This window comes from Macrotis lagotis, chromosome 1, assembly GCF_037893015.1.
Source record: "Macrotis lagotis isolate mMagLag1 chromosome 1, bilby.v1.9.chrom.fasta, whole genome shotgun sequence".
NCBI lineage: Eukaryota > Metazoa > Chordata > Mammalia > Peramelemorphia > Peramelidae > Macrotis > Macrotis lagotis.
The window spans coordinates 667269-689850 of NC_133658.1; the positions used below are offsets into that span (position 1 = coordinate 667269).

At 44.1% G+C, this 22582-nt stretch overlaps 1 protein-coding gene across 2 annotated transcripts in view; it reads left to right on the plus strand.

The window, feature by feature from the left end:
• The window catches only part of ATAD2B (ATPase family AAA domain containing 2B), a 93466-nt gene that overhangs the window by 41924 nt on the left and 28960 nt on the right, over positions 1-22582 (plus strand). For both annotated transcript variants that reach the window (XM_074194765.1, XM_074194773.1), the window contains exons 11-17: positions 1273-1388; positions 1531-1705; positions 3194-3282; positions 4355-4514; positions 11071-11161; positions 14175-14486; positions 15003-15135. In XM_074194765.1, the coding sequence (XP_074050866.1) occupies positions 1273-1388; positions 1531-1705; positions 3194-3282; positions 4355-4514; positions 11071-11161; positions 14175-14486; positions 15003-15135 (1076 nt within the window). The remainder of the gene's footprint in view (positions 1-1272; positions 1389-1530; positions 1706-3193; positions 3283-4354; positions 4515-11070; positions 11162-14174; positions 14487-15002; positions 15136-22582) is intronic.

Sequence of the window (22582 nt, forward strand, 5' to 3'; positions counted from 1 at the left end):
AGTAGGAAAACTGTCTCTCTGGGTTCCCTCTGTGGGTTCTGTTTCTCGAAAATTTACTTAGAATCCTTAGTTTTGAAGATTAATGAGAGAGCACCTAAGGGATTTGTTCTTGTCGTCATCTTGGCTCCGCCCCCCCTTGATGTCAGAAGTGATAATTTTATTGTTTTATATATATACACACACACTTTCTGAACCTTTTCCTTTTTTTCCCTTTTCCCCCTTTTCCTTTCCCCTTCCCCCTTCTTTTCTAGCATACTGTCTAACATTTGTACTGGGAGTGGACATCTTGCCTTTACCCTGGATCTTATTGGATATATGCTAGTTTTTCTTCATACATGCACACATGCATACAAGAAAGGTCTACGTTTCTTTCTTTTTTTTTTAAGGTTTTTTGCAAGGCAATGGGGTTAAGTGGCTTGCCCAAGGCCACACAGCTAGGTAATTATTAAGTGTCTGAGGCTGGATTTGAACTCAGGTATGCCTGACTCCAGGGCCAGTGCTCTATCCACTGCATCACCTAGCCACCCCTTCATTTTTTTTTTTGTGAGCTTTTTCTTGTGGATTTAATAAGGAAGATGTCTCAAAAAATTCTAGAATATCTACAAATTAAATAGCCTCAATTAAAAGCCAGAAGCAAAAGACTAAAAATCAAAGATAATAAAATCGAAAGTAAAAGAGCCACTGAATTAACAAATCATCAAACAGGATGTTTCTATTTGCTTCTCTGATTTTTATTTTTAAAAAAGACAACTAAATTTTCAGTATGAAAACTGAAAAATGAGAACTCACAAATGAAAAAATACAGGTATTATTAGTAACTTTCTAGCTCAATGAATGAACTCTCAAAGGAAAAAAAATCCTGGGACCAGAAGGATTTATAAGTAATTTTTGTCAAATTCTCAAAGAATAATTCTAGTCTTCTGCAAATAGGAAAAGGAACAAACTGTAGAAAAGCAGAATGATAGTCTGTGGTCCTGGATGGACATTGGTGTCAGACTTGTAGGTCAAACAAACATCTGCCTCTCTGGGCTGACTTAGGAAAGCTCATGACCACCTTTGTTGCACAGGCATGTGCCACAAACTTTTCTAGAGAATTCAGTCCTGGTACTCATTGAGGGCCTTGTTTTCATTGGTGCTTCCCCCTTCTCCCTGACCTTTGTTTGTGCTTGGTGGGATCTGCGAGCACTTGTCTTGGGGGCCCCTCTGGGAGCAGTGCACTGGGGACCGCACTGATGCTTAGACAGAGGCCTTTTTCCCCTTGCTCTTCCCAAGGTGCGTTTCGATAGTATCGGAGGATTGAGTCATCACATTCATGCACTAAAAGAAATGGTCGTGTTTCCACTTCTGTATCCTGAAATTTTTGAAAAATTCAAAATTCAACCTCCCAGGTAGGTGAAGCCTCCAGTCCTGTTCATGAGGACCCCTGATCCCCGGGAACTGCCCAATGTGCTGGCCTCTGCCCCTTCTCCACTATGGCTCACAGCAGCCTTCTCTCTGGCTAATGCAGGCTCCCTTTCCTTCCCTCCATAGGGGCTGCTTGTTCTATGGGCCCCCCGGCACTGGGAAGACCTTGGTGGCCAGAGCACTAGCCAATGAGTGCAGCCAAGGAGACAAGAAGGTGGCTTTCTTCATGCGCAAGGGAGCCGATTGTCTGAGCAAGTGGGTTGGGGAGTCTGAGAGGCAGCTCCGACTTCTTTTTGACCAGGTAATGGAGGGCCCTGTGTTTGTAGCCTGTGGGCCCTTGGTGCGAGACCCCAGGAAGATCCTGAGAATAGGGGGAGGGCTCTGTGGAGTCTGTGACCTGCCCCTCTGCCATGCAATGTTCTGTTCATACACATGGCCCCTTCGGGATCTCCAAAGGCCTCCTCTGGAGGCTTCCTGGGCCTGGTGGTGGCCAGTCGAGCCAGCCAAGCTCCCCAGGGACTGTGAAGGCCCGTCTCCTAGCTGAGTTTGGGGGGATCCAAAGCCATTTCCTCTCATGGAGAGGGGAGGTGAGCTGTATGAGTGAAGTTGCCTTCAGATAGATGTGATGGAGAGAACTCTTAGGCTCCCTCAGGGGACAGGCAGGGACAGACAACCTCGAAGGTCAGTAGAGCTCTCTTGAGACCCTCTCCCAGGGCAGCCGGGCCAAATCCTGCAGGTAGATTAGGACAGCCCCCAGCTTTGGAGCAGAAGCTGGGTGTTTCTGTCCCACACTTTGGGGACGGCCCCTGGGTTCTGTCCTCTTTGAACATTTTTATCAGTGATTGTTGTAAAGGCCTAGGGGGGTTGTAACCAGGTTTGCCAAGGGTCCCAAGCTGGCAGGGAGAGTTAACCCTCCCAATGAGTCTGTGTCCAGAAGGATGCAGAAAGACCCTGTAACATGAAACTTGACCTGCTCCTGTACAAAAGGGGCAATGTGCTTAGACAGCAGTTTACCCCTCAAACAGCAAGATGATGGGGTTGAGAGTGGGATATGGTAGCCCAAGGAGCCACTGGGAGCTCAGGTATTGAAGTGAGGAGGTGAGAGTTCCTCTGTTCTCTGCCCTGTTATGGGCAGACATCCTTTTAGTGTCCCAGGCTGGCTCAGTGGCCTGGAGGGATCCCTGCGCAGGGGGACTGAGGTGGAGCACAACTTACAGAGGAGCCTTTCCTAGAGAAAGAAGCCAAGGTTTGGGTGCTGCAGTCCTGCTCTTCTGGGATTTGAAAGGATTTGGCCTCAGAGAGCAAAGCTAGGAGTGGGGAACTGGGCTTCCAAGAGGCAGGTTTCCGGGCAGTCCCAGTGTAGGATGGACTATGCCCCTTCCCTGGAGAACTTCAAACTCACCATTGTGAACAGTCCTGGAGATAAGCCCAGGGACACGGGGGCCTCCCTGCAGCAGGGGGGGAGAGAGGGAATGGGGTCCACTGCATAACTGATCTGGGTTCAGATCCTGGCTAGCTCTCCTGGCAGCGCCCTTCCAAGGCATTGGGGGGGAACCACATTTTTCACATGTCAGGTTGTTGTCTATTTTTCCCTCTTCACCAGTCCTTGGGATGCTGGTGCTTTGGAAACTCAGGAGTCTGGAGCCCCTGGTCTATGTAGGAACCTTTCTGGAGCCCCAGGTCTCTAGGGTGGAGTGGGGGGGGGCAGACACTGAGTGCTGGAGGTGCTATTCTTTACCTCTGGCCTGGTATTTGGGAGTTGCTCACCATTCCTTTTTTCTTCCATTAGGCCTACCTAATGAGACCCTCGATAATCTTTTTTGATGAGATTGATGGGTTGGCTCCAGTCCGATCGAGCCGACAGGATCAGATACACAGGTAACTTGAATGCTCTTCCTTCTGCGGCTCCCAACATCTAGGGCCTCAGGGCTCTCTGGAGGAAGAAGTGTGTTTTCTAACTTTGAGTCCGCAGCCTTCTCACTGACTCTGCTGCTGACCCCCGGGGGATGCTCAGCGATCACATCTTCCTTGGCTGGGTCTGGGGGCTCACAGGATAATGTTAGCCCTTCTGGTAGGTGCAGGGATCGCTGCCATGGACTCAGACTGCAGCCAGTCTCCAAACTCTTCCAGGGGTGATGGGTCCTGTGATGGGATCATGGTTGCAACTGGTCAGCTGTGTTCACGTGCCCATTGGTTGTGCGTAGGGAGCTTTATGTGAGAGGACTAAGTGGCCCCCAACCCCCTCATTAGTCTCAGGTGGAATTTGGGACCAGAGCCAGGACTGTCTTCTCCTTGTTGGGCCTCTTGGACCAATATTCTACTGTGGGTCGGTTGGCCAGCCTCAGACAGTGCTGCCTTGCCTTAAGACCCGAGGCTGCAGATCGAAGCAGGCCAGGTGATCTTTGGCCCTGGGGAGATGGTGCTGTAGGCCCTCTGAGGTCAGTACTCTGAAGGACTCAAGAAGGGCATGCAGGACAGGGCAGGAGGGGCCCCCCAGGGCCAGTTGGAGCATCAGGGGGTGGGGGTGTTGGGCTGGCAGTAAGTGAGAGGGTCCTCTGGCTGGGTGGGAACTCCTGACAGATGAGAGGGTCCTTGCTGAGCCTTGTGCCCTTCATCTGGGCTGGACAGCATGAACACCAGGGCCTCACAGGCCTCTGGTCCTTTTGTCACATTTGGGGCTTGTTTCAGGCAGCAGTGGTTGCCTGTGGAGCATTTGGGGCCATGCTTGTACCCCAGGCCTGGGATAAGGTGGGGCTTGCCAAATTCACATACATAGTTAACCCTTTCTTTGTGACTGGCAAGGGTTCCTGAAGCCGAGAGTTCAATGGAGGTGGGCTACTCTTCTCTGGGAAGGTTGTGGTGCTGCCTATCCACTTGGCCGTGCCCAGTGTGGGGGAGTGCCAGTTATAGCCGACTTCAGCCATTTTCTTCCTCCCCTCTTTTCTTCTAGCTCCATTGTATCGACCCTCCTTGCTCTCATGGACGGACTGGATAACAGGGGGGAAATTGTTGTTATTGGTGCTACCAACAGACTGGACTCCATTGATCCTGCGCTCAGGAGACCTGGCCGCTTTGATCGGGAATTTCTTTTTAACCTGCCTGATCAAAAGGTAAATGGTCAGGAGCTGGAGGAGGTGGTTGTGGGCAGAGCCCTGGCAATGAGACCCCTTGTTTGCCTCCAGTGTTGGCAGTAGATAGGGTTTCCTTCGGAACCCTGGCCCCTGGGCTGTAGCTTCTGGAATTCATGAGAAAAAGCAGGAGAGTTGGCCCCTCAGCCTGCTTGAGAGCCTCCTCTGTAGGTAAGGCAGGTTGGACCCTGTCTGCAGCTCTGGGCCTGCTTTCCTCAAGGCCATCCTGACACTGAGGAATCAGGGACTGGACTATAGTGATTGTGGTCTTGGCTGAGGGGCTGGGGTCTTTCCTGGATGTTTGACTGGTGATTTCAGGTCAAAGCCAGGGCCCTTGGGGATGCTGGCAGAGCTAGTACTACTCTGGGTCTGTCGCTGCAGGAAGGGGTCCCCTTAGATTGGGCCTCTGGGCCCACCACCACCTGGAGCTGGGCAGGAGAGTCTCAGTGCTTTCTAGATCTGTTTGGAGTGACCGGACCATTGGCCTTGTGGTTTGCACCCTGAAATGAATGGGAGGTGTGGGCCACCATGGCTGCTTGGACAAAGGCATTGCCAAGACCAGATGGGAGGCTGAATCCTTGGCCATGCCTCACCCATCTGCCTTGTTACTAGTGTGAGTCCAGCTGCCCAACCCGGGGCCCTGCAGACAGACCATTGCAGCCATTTCCTTTGTGAGCCAATCCTTGTCCAGATTTCTGGGAGAGTGAAGTGAATGGTGATTGGGGGGGTTTTCTTGTTCTTTTCCGGTCAACATGGCTCCTGCCCTTCTTTCTGTCCTTGCTGGAGAAGGCACATTGGGTGCTTGGGAGGGGGAAGACTGGGAGAAGAGAGGAGGAGGGAGGAGCCTCTTTGTTTTGTGCTTCAGGGGTCCTGATAAAGGTGAGTATGGACCACCATCTCAAGAAGAGAGCCTAGGCCTGAGAATCAAGCAGGAACCTGAGTTTGAGGCCCCACTGTCCCTCCCTGGGTACCCTTGGAGAGGTCTCTGCCTCAGCTCAGAGCTATGAGGCTGGGTGGCTCTGACCCTGCCATTCCCCTGGCAGTGGATCCATAGGATGAATGGATCTAGCTGGGAGACATTGATCCGAGAAAAATCCTCTTGGTTTCTCTAGACTTTCAAAGAGCCAATGGTACCCAGGTCACACAGCTTAATTTCAAGAATACTACCAGACAGACTCCCTTTATAGTTAAAAACAGGTTTTTGGCAAAGTGTTACACGATTTGCCCAAGGTCACACAGCTAGACAATGATTAAGTGTCTGAGGTCAGAACTCAGATCCTCTTGACTCCAGGGCCAGTGCTTTATCCTCTGTGCCACCTAGCTGCCCCCAAAACAGGTTTTTAAAAATAATTTTTTTGCGTTTTCCAACAACACATAATGGTAGTTTTCACCAGTCATATTTTTGTAAGGTTTTGAATTTTACATTTTTCTTCCCTCCTCCTTTTTCTCCCCCTTCCCTCTGGCAGAAAGCAATCTGAAATAGGCTCTACATGTTGATTTATGCTAAACATAGATTCATATTGATCATGTTATGAAAGAAGAATCAAATCCAAATGAAAGAGAAAAGGCATTATAGAAAAAAAATGACAGTACATTAGACAACCCATAACAAGTCTTTAGACTTGTCTTTGATTATTGTGCTGCTGAATGAATAAGACCATCCTGGGTGACCATCACCTCTTGGTGTTGTGAGCGTGTAGAATGTTCTTCTGGTTCTGCTCACTTCATGCCAGTCTTTTCAGGCTTCTCTGAAATCCTGCCCCTAATGCTTTTTTATAGTTAGTGTTCTGTCACATTTACAGTGTGATTTGTTCAACCATTACCCAATTGATGGCCATCTCCTCGATTTCCAATTCTTTGCTACCATGATCAGGGCTGCTATGAATATTTTTGTACAAGTGATGTTTTTACCCTTTTTCATGTTCTCTTCAGTGTATAGACCCAGTAATGACATTGCTGGATCAAAGGGGATGCACATTTTTGTTGCCCTTTGGGCATAGCTCCAGATTGTTCTCCAGAATGGTTGGATCCATTCACAACTCCACCAACAATTTATTAGTGTGCCAATCCTCCCTCAACCTCTCCAACATTCATTGTTACACTTTCTGGTAATATTGGCCAGTCTGAGAGGTGTGAGGTGGTACCTCAGAGGGGCTTTAATTTCCATTTCTCTAACCAATAATGAGAACAGTTTTTCATATGACTATAGAGAGCTTTAACTTCTTCATCTGAGAATTGCCTTTCCATATTCATCAGTTGGTACACAGTGTGAGAAGTTGGTCTGTGCCTGATTTCTGCCATACTATCTTTCCAGTATTCCCAGAAGTTTTTATTCTAGTTCTTATTCCAGAGATGGAGTCTTTGGATTCATCAAACAGTAGATTGCTATAGTCATTCACTACTGTTTCTTTCATACCTAATCTGTTCTGCTGATCCCCACTCTATTTCTTATCTCATAGCGGTTTTTTTGACTGATGCTTTATAATTTTAGTTCTGATATGTTTAGGCTGCCTTCCTTTGCAGTTTTTCCATTAATTCCCTTGTTTTTTGATTTTTGCAAAGCTTTGGGGTTAAGTGACTTGCCCAAGGCCTAAGTAAGTATTAAGTGTCTCAGGCTGGATTTGAACTTGGGTCCTCTTGGCTCCAGGTCAGGTGCTGTATCCACTGTACTACCTAGCTGCCCCATCCCTTTATAGTCTTGACCTTTTGTTCCTCCATATGAATTTAATTAAGTTATTTTTTTTCCTAGATCAATAAAGTAATTTTTTGCAAGTTTGGTTCATATGGCACTGAATAAGTAATTTAGGTAGAATAACATTTTTATTTTATTAACTCAACCTACCTATGAGTGATTGCTATTTGCCCAGTTTAGATCTAATTTTATATTTGTGAATAGTGATTTATAGTTTTTTTCATGTAGTTTTGGAGTCTGCTTTGGCAAGTAATGTGTGCCGTTACTTTGAATGAAATTGCTCTTTCCATCTCTTCAGTTAATGCCCAAACTTGGGATGGGGAGGGGAAATTAGCATCTCGGTGTTGACTATACTATGCAATGTGGGACATATCTTAGAGATTTTATCTCATTTGTTGTCAGCATTGGTGAGGTGTTATTACAACTGTTTTATAGTCACGGAGACCAAAGCAGCCACAGGTCTGGCTACTTGCCCACGGTCACACAGCTAAGAAGTGTCTGAGGTCAGGTTTGACCTCGGCTCTTCCTGACTTCAGGCCCAAGGTTCTGCCCACTGAACTCCCCATTGTATAAGGCAGTGAAGGAGAACTCTAGGCCAATGTATCATTAATGAATATTGACTTTAAAATTTTAAATAAACTCCTGTCAGTAGCGATACACCCATGAAATCATTCCCTATGTTCAGGTAGGATTTATACCACAGATCAAAACATGGTTCAATCCGAGGGATACAATCCCTATAACTAATCATAAATAAAAAGAACCAAGAAACATGTGATTATCTTAGCAGATGTGGACAGTGCTTTTGACCAAGTACAAAACATCAATCTAAAAATCCTACATACTCGAGGCATAGACTTTTTTTTAATATCCTAGAAAATTACCTGAAACCAAAAGCACGAATCATATGCAATGGGGACAATGGTAGAAGCTTTTCAGTAAATGTGGGTGACTGATCTCCATGCTATTATCTACTTCAATTTCTAGAGGTGCTAGCAATAATAATAAGACAATAGACAAAAATTAGAGATAGTAAGGAGAAGAGAATACTATCCCATTTTGCTGAGGATGTGAGGGTTTTCATAGAAAATCTTAGAAGAGAGTAAGGAGGGGCGGCTAGGTGGCACAGTGGATAAAGCACTGGCCCTGGAGTCAGGAGTACCTGAGTTCAAATCCGGTCTCAGACACTTAATAATTACCTAGCTGTGTGGCCTTGGGCAAGCCACTTAACCCCATGTGTCTTGCAAAAAAAAAAAAACTAAAAAAAAGAAGAGAGTAAGGACACTAATAGAGATAATTAGTACAATGTAAACCTGTGAAAATTAGTAGTGTTATCTAATTAGACTCCCTCTGTGACCCCCAAGGGGATCAAATCTGAGGAGATGCAAGCATCATCTTTCCATGCAAGAAGGTTAACAGTTTTTCTTTAATTCTGTATGCTTTCATGCTTCTGTTTACCTTTGTTGGTGTGTCAGATTCTCTGTTCAGTTCTAATGTTTTCCTCAGGTTTTCTTTTGTTCAAGTTCAACCTTTTCCCTTATAGGATTATGCCCACCTTTGCTGTCTAAGTTATTCTTCTATCTCTTGCCTGGAGTATATTCTAATTGCTTTCTGGAATCTCATCTTTCCAGCTCTCTGCTTCTTCATAGTCGTGGCTGTTAAGTCTTGAATCTTGTGGGCAGTAGCTCCTTTGTGTTCGTCTTCTTGACTACTTCCCAGGACGTTTCTCTGACCCAGAAGCTCCAGATTTGGTTTCTGAGAGTTTTCTTTAGGATGTTGCAGGGAGTGACTGGTGGGATTTTTTCCGCTTCTCCTTTGCCCGCTGGTCCTAAGAGATCTGTGCAGTTTTGATGTGTGTCTTCCTAAAATGAGTGACCTAAAGCCTTTGTTTTGGGCAAGAGCTCCACCTGTTTTCCTTGTATCCCTGGTGCTAATTCTGCACAGTTCTCCTTTATTTTCACTTTTTTAACTCAATTCTTTTCATTTGGTCTTCAGGTTATTTTTTGAAATCAGAATTCTTGCTTTTTTTCTAATAAGAACTTTGTTTGAAGCTATACTTTGCTGAGGCTTTGGGTATAAATATTTTGGAGCTATTCCTACCTTTTGGATTGGTGTCTTGAACTTCTCTGTTGCTAGAATTGTGCTTTGTGTTGGGAGTCATTTCTTGTGTACTCATTCTTCCAGCCAAACTCTTGACTTGGGACTTCATGCTGGGGCTTGATTCTTCTTCTTTCTTGGGGAATATCTGGGTTGACTTTTGGTCCTCTTGGTACCTCTTGCTGCTTTCTTGGGGTTTTGTTTTATTCTACCATCTGAAGAAGCACAGCCCTGGGGATCTGCAAGCTCCGTCCCAAACTGCTGTCTTCCTTGGCGGAGTCTGCTTTCTGCCCTTTTGGTTTTGAGTTTTGCAACTTCCTGACTTGCTCTTTTCTGATATTTCTCTGGTCGTTTCACTTGTGCTACTAGTCTTGATGACTAGTAGTAGCCAGCTGGGAGCCCCCCCCCCCCCAAGTTCAGAACAGCTCCTCTTCAGGCTGAGCTTCCTGCCCCAGTGTGGCACCTGCCCTGGAAGCTAGAACTGAGATTGGGTAGATGATGGATCAGAAACCAGAATAAACAATACATTGATTAGAAACACTCTTGAAACCATACAATGCATACAGACTTAAAGTAAGGGACTGAAACAGAATCTACTGTGCTTCAGCTTGGTGTCAATCATGATCTTAGACAAAGCAGCAACACAAATAGGACTAGTGAAAAGAGATAAAGTGCATCTTGCTAAAAGTTCCCATAGAAAATGAATTCATATCAATACAAAAATTATATAAACCAATTGACACAATTCTTAAAGAAAAATTTAAATAAGTTCCAGGGAGAAATAGTAAAATTATAACAGTGGGAGATCATAGTTTACTTCTCAACCTTGATAAATCTAACCAAAAAAAAAAACCAAATGAAGACTCATAATAGAATCTTAGAAAAATTAAATAGAATAAATTTCTGGAGAATATTGTATAGAAATAAAAAGGAATATACCTATTTCTTGTTGTGAGGCAGTTTCACAAAAATTGACCCAATTGACCAAAGCTTTAAATTCTGTTATAGAAAAGTATAAACATTAAATTTATGTTTTGCTAACTGTAGTTCAATAAAAATTATGTTCAGTAATTGCAAAGATTACAAAAATTACTGCACCTTAATATTAATCCCCAAAGAATGGGTGAGTCAAAGAACAAATTTTACTAAAGAACAATTTACAAAAGAACAATTTTACTAAAGATAATCACAATGGGACAGTATTCCAAATTTTTTTTCTCTAAATACTTCATCAGTAAAAGAGAGAGAGCAGTTCAATGAATTGGACATAATAAACAGAACAAAGCAAAACACTACATTGGAACCCCAGGGGTGGTTAGGTGGTGCAGTGGATAAAAGCACTGGCCCTGGAGTCAGGAATACCTGGGTTCAAATCTGGTCTCAGACACTTAATAATTACCTAGCTGTGTGGCCTTGGGCAAGCCACTTAACCCCATTTGCCTTGCAAAAACCTAAAAAAAAAAATGAAATAACCCCAATTAAACACCAAGACAGAAATCTTAAAAAATCAATGGAGAGATGAACAAAATTGGTAGTAAAAACCCATTAATTGATAAATGAAATGATTAACTGGGGGGGGGGGGGGTGCTGTTGTCTCTCTCTGCCCTGGAAGGTGCCCCCTGCCTCCTGTGCTGTCCGAGGTCTGTCCTTCCCCTTCCTGTGTGGCACTTGTCCACAAAAGGAGTTGCCGTCTCTGTACTCGCCACTCCGTGGGACACCCCATAATCTTCCTGTGCTTTCCTTCTCCAGGCCCGGAAGCACATTTTGCAGATCCACACCCGGGACTGGAGCCCCAGACTGTCAGACCTCTTCCTTGGCGAACTGGCTGAGAAATGTGTTGGTGAGTGGCGCTCTTTGAACCTGGTCATTTTGAATCTGTGTTGGCTCTGGTCCAGCCTCTGTCACCCGCAGTTCCAGTGTGGAAGGACAGGGAATGCTTTGGTGTGTCTTTCAGCCTGGGAAACAAGATTTGACTTTTGTTCTTAAATGGTTTTGACTCGATTTAGAGCGTGATCTCTTACCGTTTCCACATGAAGGGACTGCTATTGAGAAAGCCAAGTTACAAGGCAGGCAGCAGAGGCTGCCCTTCCTTCCTGGGCACCTGGTGCCCTCCATTAAGCAAACCATCCTAAACATGCCTAGGAGAAACAGGAATCTGTCCAACGGGCGGCCCAGCTCCTGACCCCTCTGCTGCCTGCTCAGCGTGTCCAGGGAGCTGCGACGTGGTCCCCGGACGCAGGGGCTCTTGTGCTGAGCAGCCTGGAGAGCAGCAAGGCTGTCTCCCAGCTACGTGGAGGAATCTGCTCGGCCCAGGCAGAGGGCTCTCCTTCGCTGCTGCTCCTTTTTTCCTCCTTTTTCCTCTCATTCTTAAAGAACACAGACCAGGATCTAAGGCCAGCAGAGCGGCCCCGCCTCACATAAGCCGGCGGAGTCCCCTTTGTTGAGAAGGCTCCTTCTCCCAGCCAGGAAGCCAACCCTAAATTGCCCATCAGTCCATATCCAGTCGGCTACATCCGAATTATCCTCTTCATCCACAGGGACCTCCATCTCCGAAGCAGCCTCCCTCAGCTTTTGAACCACCAAGACCTCGACGTCTTCAGGGGAGGAGAAAACGTAACTCTCTCCAGCACACCGCCAGCTTCGCTTGGCCGGGTACCAGACAGCATGCCCCCCACCTATTCCCTGTCGATTTGGCCTTGTGCTGCCTGGTGGGAGGGAGAGCGGGGCGTGGCTGGAGAGAGTCCACGCCCGCACTAGCTGCCTGGAGGTGGTCCTGAAGGGGGACCTGCCCCACCCCGCCCGGCCCCTGCCCCTAGCACACAGGCCTGCCAGCGGCTAGGCGCCCTCTCTGATTCCTCCTTCCTTCTAAGTCTTAGATTCTCCTTCTCCCTGGGCATTGCCACAGTCTTCTTTCTAAAGTGGATGTGGGCAGCTCATTTCCCCTTGAGTTCCTTAGAATTTCAGTTGGGACAGTTTTTCAAATTGTCACCATATTTTTGAAGCTAGAAGAGCCACCCATCTTTGTCCCAGAGGTGGCCTTGTGCTTTACAAGCAGCCTTGTCTCGAAGGGCTCCCAACTGACATGACCCCTTCCACATTCAGATCTCATAGAAATCTCAAAAGAAGAGGTAGGAATGTGCTTCACATGGCCCCTCAGGACCCCAGCAGAGAGTGGGCCGCTGAAGGCCCCTGTCTGGACACTGTTTAGAACCATCTGCTTGTTGGATGTGGCCAGGGGGCCCTGGCATCGGTGGTACCCTAGCTCACTTGGGCCCTAGGCTCTAGCAGGGTACCGGTCCTGCTGTCGCTGGGGTCTGGTCTTTCTGGACTGTGTGGAGTTGTCCTAGCTCTCCACAGCCTCAGGTTCAAGGTAGTTGTTGCTGCCTCAAAAGTCATGGGAACTGCGGGGCAGCTATGGTGCAGTGGATAGAGCACCAGCCCTGGAGTCAGGAGGATCTGAGTTCGAATCCATCCTTAGACATTTAATAATTATCTAGCTTGTATGACCTTGGGCATGTCATTCGACCCCATTGCCTTGAAAAAACAAAAAAAAAATCACAGAACCTCCAGCGTGATCTTCAGGGAGCAGATTCCCAGCTTCTCAGGGAACTCTCCAAGTCCTCGGTGGTCAGCATTATTGGAGCTGGCCGCCGGTCAGTGCAAGTCTCTCGGGAGGCTGCTGCAGAGAAGGCTGGGTTTGTTTGTAGGATCCAGTCATTTTCTGTGAGAGGAGAGAGGAACCCCTCTCCTCCCTGTATTCTCCTTCCTCAAAAGTGTCCTTGTTGTCCTTGTTGGGATCTGAAAAGGTCCCATGGGTGTAAATGTGGGTCTTTGTATGGTGAGGGTGTATGTGTGGTGTGGTGGGGGTATGAGTATGTATGTGTGTAATGTGTGGCATGTGGGTGTGTTGTGTTATGTGTGTGTGTGTGTGTGTGTGAGTGTGTCTGTGTGTGGTCTTGTGGGTGTGTATCTGCCTCGCCTTTCAACATCTGCATCCTGACCCCTGTTTGCTCTGAAGACCCTAGGGGCAACCAAGGCCCCACTCAATAGGATATGTGGCGCACCCCCCCCCCCCCCCCCGGCTCTCCTCCTAAGCCATGAAAATGGGGAGAAGAGGCCGCTTCCAGACCCCCATCATCTAAGCACATTGGTCCTGAGTGGCCTCAAGGAGCCATCCCTTGGGGACCCTGGCGTGCACCCCCAGGGAGGTAGACAGACCCAGGTCCCAGAGGCTCCTCTGACCGATGCCTCTCTGCCTCTGGCCTTTCCCATGGGCCGACTCTGAACTAGGGTCTTTGTGTGCTGGGGAGTGTTGGGACCCTGCCTCAGGCCTAGGAACCTTCCTGACTGCCCTTCTCTGGACTCAGGTGCCCTTTAATTGGGGTCTGTCGCACTGGAGCCTTTGGAATGGCTTTTTGAATTAGTTTCTAGTGTTGGAAGCACATGATTGCATCCTTTTGCCTGAAGTGTAGAGTGAAAGGCAGCTAGCCCCGGTATTGGGACACGTGCCAGCTATGGGACCCTGGGCGAGTCACTTCTTCTCTGCCTGCCTCAGTTTCCTTGACTGTAGATTGGTGGTGTTGCAGCCTCCCTCCACGAGCTCCCATCAAGAGCTTCGCTCTATTGGTGTTAGGGGCAGTGAGGTCTGGAGTCCCGGACCCTGGCCATGGGACCCCCACAGAGGCTGGGGGATGATTTAGCTTGTGCTTCCCTCTGGGGAAGGTTTTTGTTTGGGTTCCCCAAGTTTGGAGGGAACCAGAGGAGACAGGAGGCGTTGGGTGGGACAGAGAAGCCCCCTACTTGGTTTCTGGCAGCTCTCACCTCGCACCCTTCTATCTCCCTGTGTGCACTAGGTTACTGTGGTGCAGACATCAAGGCTCTGTGCACAGAGGCCGCCCTGCTGGCCCTGCGCAGGCGCTACCCACAGATCTACGCCAGCAGCCACAAGCTGCAGCTGGACGTGTCCTCCATCGTGCTCAGTGCGCAGGACTTCCACCTCGCCATGCAGAACATTGTACCCGCCTCCCAGCGGGCTGTCACGGCCTCAGGCCACGCCCTGTCGCCCATCATCAGGCCTCTCCTGGAGCGCAGCTTCAACCACATCCTCTCTGTTCTTCAGAGAGTGTTTCCTCATGCCGAGAGCAGCCAGGGGGACAGACGAGAAGGTAGCGTAAAATTGGGACTTGATGGTTCAGGATAACAGGGCCTCAGAGTGGCTTGGGTTCAGCTCCTGCCTCTAACACCTGCTAGCTTTGCGACCCTAAGCTCCTTTGTCCTTTCTGGGGTGGTGGTCCTTTCTGATGCTCCAAGTGACCAGGTGGCTTCCCAGGATGTCACTGACCCAGCCAAGAGTCCTATGGTGCCCTTCTCCTGACAGGACTCCAGCCTCCCTTCTTTTTGCCTTGGAAAGAGAAGGGGCGAATGGACTCAGAAGGACCAAGACCTTGTTTGGCCTCAGGGCAGATTCTGTCCTTTTGAGAGGTCACTTGTCAAGGAGGCTTCCACTCTGTTTGATGGAGGTTAGCCACTACGCAAAATGGACTGGGGTTTGCATCAGGCCTTGGCTCCCGGCTCCAGGCCAGGACTCTGGATGGCTATTGTTCATGATGGGGATGGGGGTGGAAGGTGAATAGGCTCCGGCTGTGTTCAGAACCATTGTGTCCTTTCTTGTGTGTGGACAGATACGCAGAACCTCCTTTTAGACGACAGCGATGATGAGAACGTTTTGTCGATATTTGAGACCAGCTGTCCCTCCGAATCACCAAAGAAACCATCCCCAGCTGCTGCCCACAGGCCCTACCTGCATTTCAGCACGTGAGTGTCCATCAGACTGATGCCAGGGGGGGATAAAGCAGGGTCCCATCGTGGCTCCAGGGAGACCCTTGGACTGTCCTTGGACTGTGTGGTCCCGTGGCCCCAGCTTTTGTGATGTGAGAGTCACAGGGGCTCTTTCTTTCACTGGAAGGGGCTGGGCCCACGGATGGCTCTGGTGGCTTTCCATGGAGGTGTCCCTCTGGTCAAGCTCTTGTTTCTGTGTTTAATTCATGGGCTGGATGGGCAGTGGGCCATCCTCAAATGTGCACCCAGCATGGCCCTCTTTGGGTTTATCAAACAGTAATTTTCTCTTTTGTACCTAGTCTATTCCACTGATCCATCACTCTATTTCTTAGCCAATACCAGATAGTTTTGATAACTGATGCTTTATAATACAATTTTAGATCTGGGATGACTAGGCCTCCTTACTGTGCATTTTTTTCCATTAAGTTAAGGAGGTAAATAGAATGTCAGAAAACCTAGACATGATAATTCCCTTGATATTTTTGATCTTTTGTTCCTCTATATGAATTTAAGTTAACTAGTTTTTCTAGGTCACTAAAGTAATTTTGTAGAAGTTTGATTAGTATGGTACTGAATAAGTAATTTAATTTAGGTATAATTGTCATTTTTATTGTATTTAGCTTAGCCTACTCATGAACAATTGACATTTGCCCAGTTATTTAGATCTGATCTTATTTGTGTGAAAAATGTTTTATAGTTGTTTTCATAGAGTTTCAGTGTCTGCCTTAGCAGGTAGACTCCCAAGTCTTTTATTTGTTATTTTAAATGGTATTTCTCTTTCCATCTCTTGCTGCTATTTCTTGTTAGCAATATATATATAAATGCTGAGGATTTATGTCAGTTTATTTTGTATCTTGTGACTTTGCTAAAGTTGCTAATTGTTTCCAGTGGGTTTTTTAGCTGATTTTCTAGGGTTCTCTAGGTATACCAACTATCAAGTCATCTTCAAAGAGTAAGAGTTTTGTTTCTTCATTATTGATTGTGATTCCTTCAATTTCTTTTTCTTCTCTTATTGCAAAAGCTAACATTTCTAATACAGTATTGAATAATGGTGGTGATAATGGGCATCCTTATTTCACCCCTGATCTTATTGGGAATGCCTCTAGCCTATCCTCATTACATATAGTAACTTGTTGGTGGTTTCGGATAGATATTGCTTATCATTTTAAGGAACAATCTTTTTATTCCTATGCTCTCTGGTATTTTTAGTATGAATGGGTTTCTCAAAAACTTTTCCAGCATCTATTGAGATAATCATAGGATTTCTGTTAGTTTTATTGTTATGGTCAGTTATGCCGATAATTTTCCTATTACACCAACCCTGCATTCCTGGTATAAATCCTGCTTGATTGTTGTGTATTATCGTCATGATAACTTGCTGTAATTACTTTGCTAATATTTTATTTAAAAATTTTCATGGGGTAATTAGGAAAAATATTCATTAGGGAAATTGATCTATAATTTTCTTTCTCTGTTTTGATTCTTCCTGATTTATTTATCAGCACATATTGGTGTCATCAAGGAATTTGGCAGAGTTCTTAACCTATTTTCCCCTATAGTTTGTATAGAATTGGAACCAATTGTTCCTTGAAAGTTTGGTAGAATTCATTTGTGAATCCATTTGGCCCTGGAAATTTTTTCTTAAGAAGTCATTGATAGTTTGTTGAATTTCTTTTTTCTGAGAGAGAGTTCTGTAAGTATTTAATTTACTCTTCTTTTAACCTAAGCAATAAATTTTTTTATTTAAGGCAATGGGATTAAGTGACTTGCAGCCAGGTAATTATTACATATCTGAGGACAGATTTGAACTCAGGTCCTCCTGATTCCAGGGCTGGTGCTCTATCCACTGTGCCATCTAGCTGTATTTTTGTAAATATTCATTCATTTCACTTCAATTATCAAATTTATTGGCATACAGTTGGGCACAATAGTTTTGAATTGTTACTTTAATTTCCTCCTCATTGGTGGTGAATTTACCTTTTTTCATTTTTGATCCTAGTAATTTGGTTTTCTTCTTTGTTTAAATCAAATTAACCAAAGGTTTATCTATTTTGATGGGGTTTTTTTCATAAAAAAATAACTCTTGGATTTATTAGTTCAGTGTTTTCTTGTTTTTGATTTTATTAATTTCATTTTTAATTTTCAGAACCTCTCCATGGCCCTTTATTGCATGTAATTTTGCTTGGTCTGAAAAAGGATTATTCAATATTTCTGACTTTCTGCATTTAATTAATGAGGTTTTTAATGCCCTAATAAATGGTCAGTTTTTGTGTAGGTACCATGTACTGCAGAAAAAAAAGGTTTATTTCTTTCTATCCCCATTCAGTATTCTCCAGACTTCTATCATATCTAAATTTTATGACATTTTATTCACCTCCTTAATTTCCTTCTTGTTTATTTTATGGTTTTGATTTATCTAATTCTGAGAGAGGATGGTTGAAGTCTCCCACCAGTAGAGTTGTTATCTATGTCTTCCTGTAACTCAATCAGCTTCTCTAAGAATTTGGATGCTATACTGTTTGGTGCATACATGTTTAATCAAAATTTTTTTTTTATTTGAGGAGGCAATGGGGTTAAGTGACTTGCCCCAAGGTCACATAGCTAGACAATTATTAAGTCTCTGAGGACAGATTTGAACTCAGCTGCTCCTGACTTCAGGGCTTGTGCTCTATTCACTGTATCACCTTTCATGTTTAATATTGAAATGACTTCATTGTCTATGGTACCTTTTAACAGGTTATAGTTCCTTCCTTATCTCTTTTAATGAGATGTATTTTTGCAGCTGCTTTGACTGAGATAAGGATTGCTGCCCCTGATTTTTTCACTTCAGCTGAAGCATAATATATTCTGCTCCAGCCTTTTGCTCTATATGTATCTGTCTGCTTCAAATTCATTTCTTGTAAGCAGCATATTGAAGGATTCTGGATTTTAATCCACTCTGCTATCTGCTCATGTTTTATGGGAGAGTTCATCCCATTAACATACAAAGTTTTATTACTAACTCTTTAACATCCATACCATTTTCTCTCTGTTTATACCCCCCCCCCCCCCATTCCTATTCACTAGTATTTTGCTTCTGAATTGTGTTTGTGCCCCTTTATGCACCCTGGACAGTTTTTGGTCAGGCCATTCTTTCCTTAGGCAGCTGTGGAGGAGAAAGCATTGGCCATGACCTGGGAGCTGATGAACAGGCCCTTCAGTGGGTTTTTGCATTGCCTCAGGGCAATGTGGATGAGGTGTGGGGCACTGGGAATTACTTCCCTGCTCAGACTGTAGCAGTTCAGTGGGGAGAAGTTGGGTGATAGTGGTCAGCTTCAGAGGCTGACCTCAGGCTTTCCCTGGGTTTGTCTGGTGATTGAGGCCAAGGATGGGTCAGCTTGGGAGTGAGGTCTCATCGAGGATGCCCAGCTGTTCTCAGGACTCAGCCCACTTTGTCCCTCTTCTGTCCCTTTTGTTGAATCTCTTAAGACTCCAGGGGCCCAAATGGCCTCCATTGTTGCTGTCAACCTCTCAGGGTCTGAAGGTGAGACTGCCAGAAAAAGTGAGGCCAGCTTGTGTGAGATAGGGAGTCATACTTAAATGTCCAGTTTGTTTTTTTGTGTTTGACTTGATAGAGGAGATCAAACATTTTAAAAATGTCAGGATGACGAATTCAGGTAGTTTGCATTCTACTGGAAGAAACAACATATAGATAGATCATGAGGTCCAGGACTGACCTTCTGATGAGCTTGGAAAAGAGGTTGAGATGATGCCTGGGCAAAGGCATGAAGGTGGGAGATGAGACAGCATTGGTAAGGAAGAGCAAGTGGGCCTTGCTGTTCTCCTGAAACCTGAAACTTGTGGCCTGCAAGCTTTCAGGTTCCCATGGCCCCTAAGAGTATCTGCCTCGAGTGTCTTGCATGTTGACAAATTGACTAACTTTTTTGGTAAAAGCTTCTCTGTAGAGTCCCACTTCTGTACTCCCTTATCTTTCCCAGGCAGGAAACAAGGAAGACAAAGGAGAGGAGTACTCCATCAAGATCTCCAAGTGCTCCAAAACACCAGTGCTTAAATACCTTTCCACTCTTTCATCCACTCCCACTCCCATGGCAGTTAGTAAAACAAGGTTCTGATGCTCAAAGGGACCAGGTGCTGATAATCTACAGTATTCCCACACACAGCAGTCCCCAACACTTTCTCTTTATGTTTTGAAGTTCTGGATGCATAAGTTCTTCTCTCCCAAATCCCAGGAACTGCAGAATCTTTGAAGGCAGTGACTGATTTTCCTTTTTTTCCTTTTTATTTTGTATCAGTTTTAAGCTTTTGTTTAAAAATATGACTCAGTTCTCTGTATATTTTAGAAATGAGTCCTTTGTCAGAATCATTAGTTGTAAAGATTGTTTCCCAATTTACTACATTTCTTTTGATCTCGGTTACATTGGTTTTATCTCTGCAAAAAGCTTTTTAATTTAATATAATCGAAATCATCTAATTGGTTTTTGGCAATGTTCTCCAACTCTTCCTTAGTCATAAACTGTTCCCCTTTCCATAGATATGACAGGTAGACTAGTCCTTGATATTCTAATTTGCTTATAGAATTGTTTTTTTATGTCTATGTCCTGTAACCATTTGGATCTTATCTTGGTAAAGGGTGGTGTGAGGTGTTGGTCTAATCTAAGTTTCTTCCATACTAACTTCCAATTATCCCAGCAAATTTTAGCAAAGAGGGAGTTTTTATCCCAATGGCCAGACTCTTTGGGTTTATCAAACAGCAGATTACTATAATCAGCTCCTGCTTTTACACCTAGTCTATTCCACTGGTCCACCACTCTATTTCTTAGCCAATACCAAACAGTTTTGATGACTAATGCTTTATAATATAATTTTAGATCAGGTAGGGCTAAGCCACCTTCTTTTGCACTTTTTTTCATTAAGCTCCTGGCAATTCTTGACTTTTTATTTCTCCATATGAATTTACAATTTTTTCTAACTCGTTAAAGTAATTTTTTGGAATTTTGATTGGTAGGGCACTAAACAGATGTTTAGTTTTGGTAGAATTGTCATTTTTATTATATTAGCTTTACCTATCCATGAGAAGTTGATATTTGCCCAGTTATTTAAATCTGATTTAATTTGTGTGAGAAGTGTTTTATAATTGTTTTCAAAAAGATTCTGATTCTGTCTTGGCAAATAGACTCCCAAATATTTTATATTGTCTGAGGTTACTTTGAATGGGATTTCTCTTTCTAGCTCTTCCTGCTGTATCTTGCTAGACATATATAGAAAAGTTGAGGATTTATGAGGGTTTATTTTATAACCTGCAACTTTGCTAAAATTGCTAATTGTTTCCAGTAGTTTTTTTGGATGATTTCTTGGGATTCTCTAGGTAGACCATCTTGTCATCTTCAAAGAGTGAGAGTTTTGTCTCTTCCTTCCCAATTCTAATTCCTTCAATTTCTTTTTCTTCTCTAATTGCTGATGCTAACATTTCTAATACAATATTGAATAGTAGTGGTGATAATGGGCACCCTTGTTTCACCCCTGATCTTATTGGGAATGCCTCTAGCCTCTCCCCATTGAATATAATGCTTGTTGATGGTTTCAAATAGATACTGCTAATTTTTTTAAGGCACAGTCCATTTATTCCTACACTCTCTAGTGTTTTTAATAGGAATGGATGCTGTATTTTATCAAAAGTTTTTTCAGCATCTATTGATATGATCCATATGATTTCTGATAGGTTTGTTGTTGATATAATTGAGTATACTAACAGTTTTCCTAATACTGAACCAACCTTGCATTCCTGGAATAAATCCCACTTGATCATAATGTATTATCCTAGTGATGACTTGTAATCGTTTTGCTAAGATTTTATTTAGGATTTTTGCATCTATATTCATCAGGGAAATAGGTCTATAATTTTCTTTCTCTGTTTTAACTCTTCCTGGTTTAGGTAACAGTAACATTGGTTTCATAGAAAGAGTTAGGCAGAGTTCCATCTTTCCCTATTTTTCTAAAGAGTTTATATAGGATTGGAACCAATTGTTCCTTAAATGTTGGGTAGAATTCACTTGTGAATCCATCAGGCCCTGGAGATTTTTTTTTTTTAGGGAGTTCAATAATGGCTTGTTGAATTTCTTTTTTCTGAGATAGGGTTGTTTAGGTATTTAATCTCTTCTTCATTTAACCTGGGCAAGTTATATTTTTGTAAATATTCATCCATTTCACTTAGATTATCAAATTTATTGGCATAGAGTTGGGCAAAATAATTTTGAATTATTACTTTAATTTCCTCCTCATTGATGGTGAGTTCATCTTTTGCATTTATGATACTAGCAATTTGCTTTTCTTGTTTCTTTTAATCAAATTGACCAGAGGTTTATCAATTTTATTGGTTTTTTCATAATACCAACTTTTGGTTTTATTTATTAATTCAAAAGTTTTTTTGCTTTTGCCTTTATTAATTTTCCTTTAATTTTTAGAATTTCTAATTTGGTATTTAATTGGGGATTTTTGATTTGTTCTTTCTCTAATTTTTTTAGTTGCATGTTTAGTTCATTGATTTCCTCTTTCTCCAATTTATTCATGTAAGCATTTAGAGCTATAATATATCCCCTGAGAGTCGCTTTGAATGAATCCCATAGGTTTTGGTATGTTGTTTCATTATTATCATTATCTAGGATAAAATGGTTAATTCTTTCTATAGTTTGTTTTTTGGTCCACTCATTTTTTAAAATGAGGTTATTCAGTTTCCAATTTGTTCTGGGTCTCAGTTTTAAGCTTTGTGACAAGTTGGTGTGAATGTTCACATGCAGCTAGTTCAGAAGAGATTGCTAGCCATAATTATAATCTCATAAATGAGAAATTTCATGTTTGTTCATCAGTTTCATGATGACTTGCTCACCTGGGATCTGGAGAGTGGAGGATGCTCTCAAGATTTCTTGTTTCTCAAGGAAACAAGTCTGTGTCCTTGCTCCCATGCTTTTTAACATGATATTTTCAGCCATGTTGTCAAACACCTTTACTGAGGATGAGCATGGCTTCAAGGTCACCTACAGCCCTGATGGTGAATTCTTCAACTTGAAAAGAGTATAAGCCAAGATAAAAGGGAAGGGAGTGTTGGTACAGGATCTTCTATTTGCAGATGATGGTTCCCTCAATGCAGCCTCTGAAGCAGATATGCAACAAAGTCTGGATCGATCCTCTGCTCTTTGTGCTCATTTTGGTCTAACAATGAAAACCTAAAAAATCCAGGTGCTCCACCAGCCAGTGCCACACCATCCATACATGGAACCATCCATTACAGTAAATTGGAGAAGTTGTGAGTGATGTAGACGAGTTCTCTTACCTTGGCACACACTGAAAATGAGATTAACGGTGGCATTGATCAGTATTTGAAAGCCTCTGAAAGAAGTGTGGGAGAGAAGAGGTATTAGACTGACCA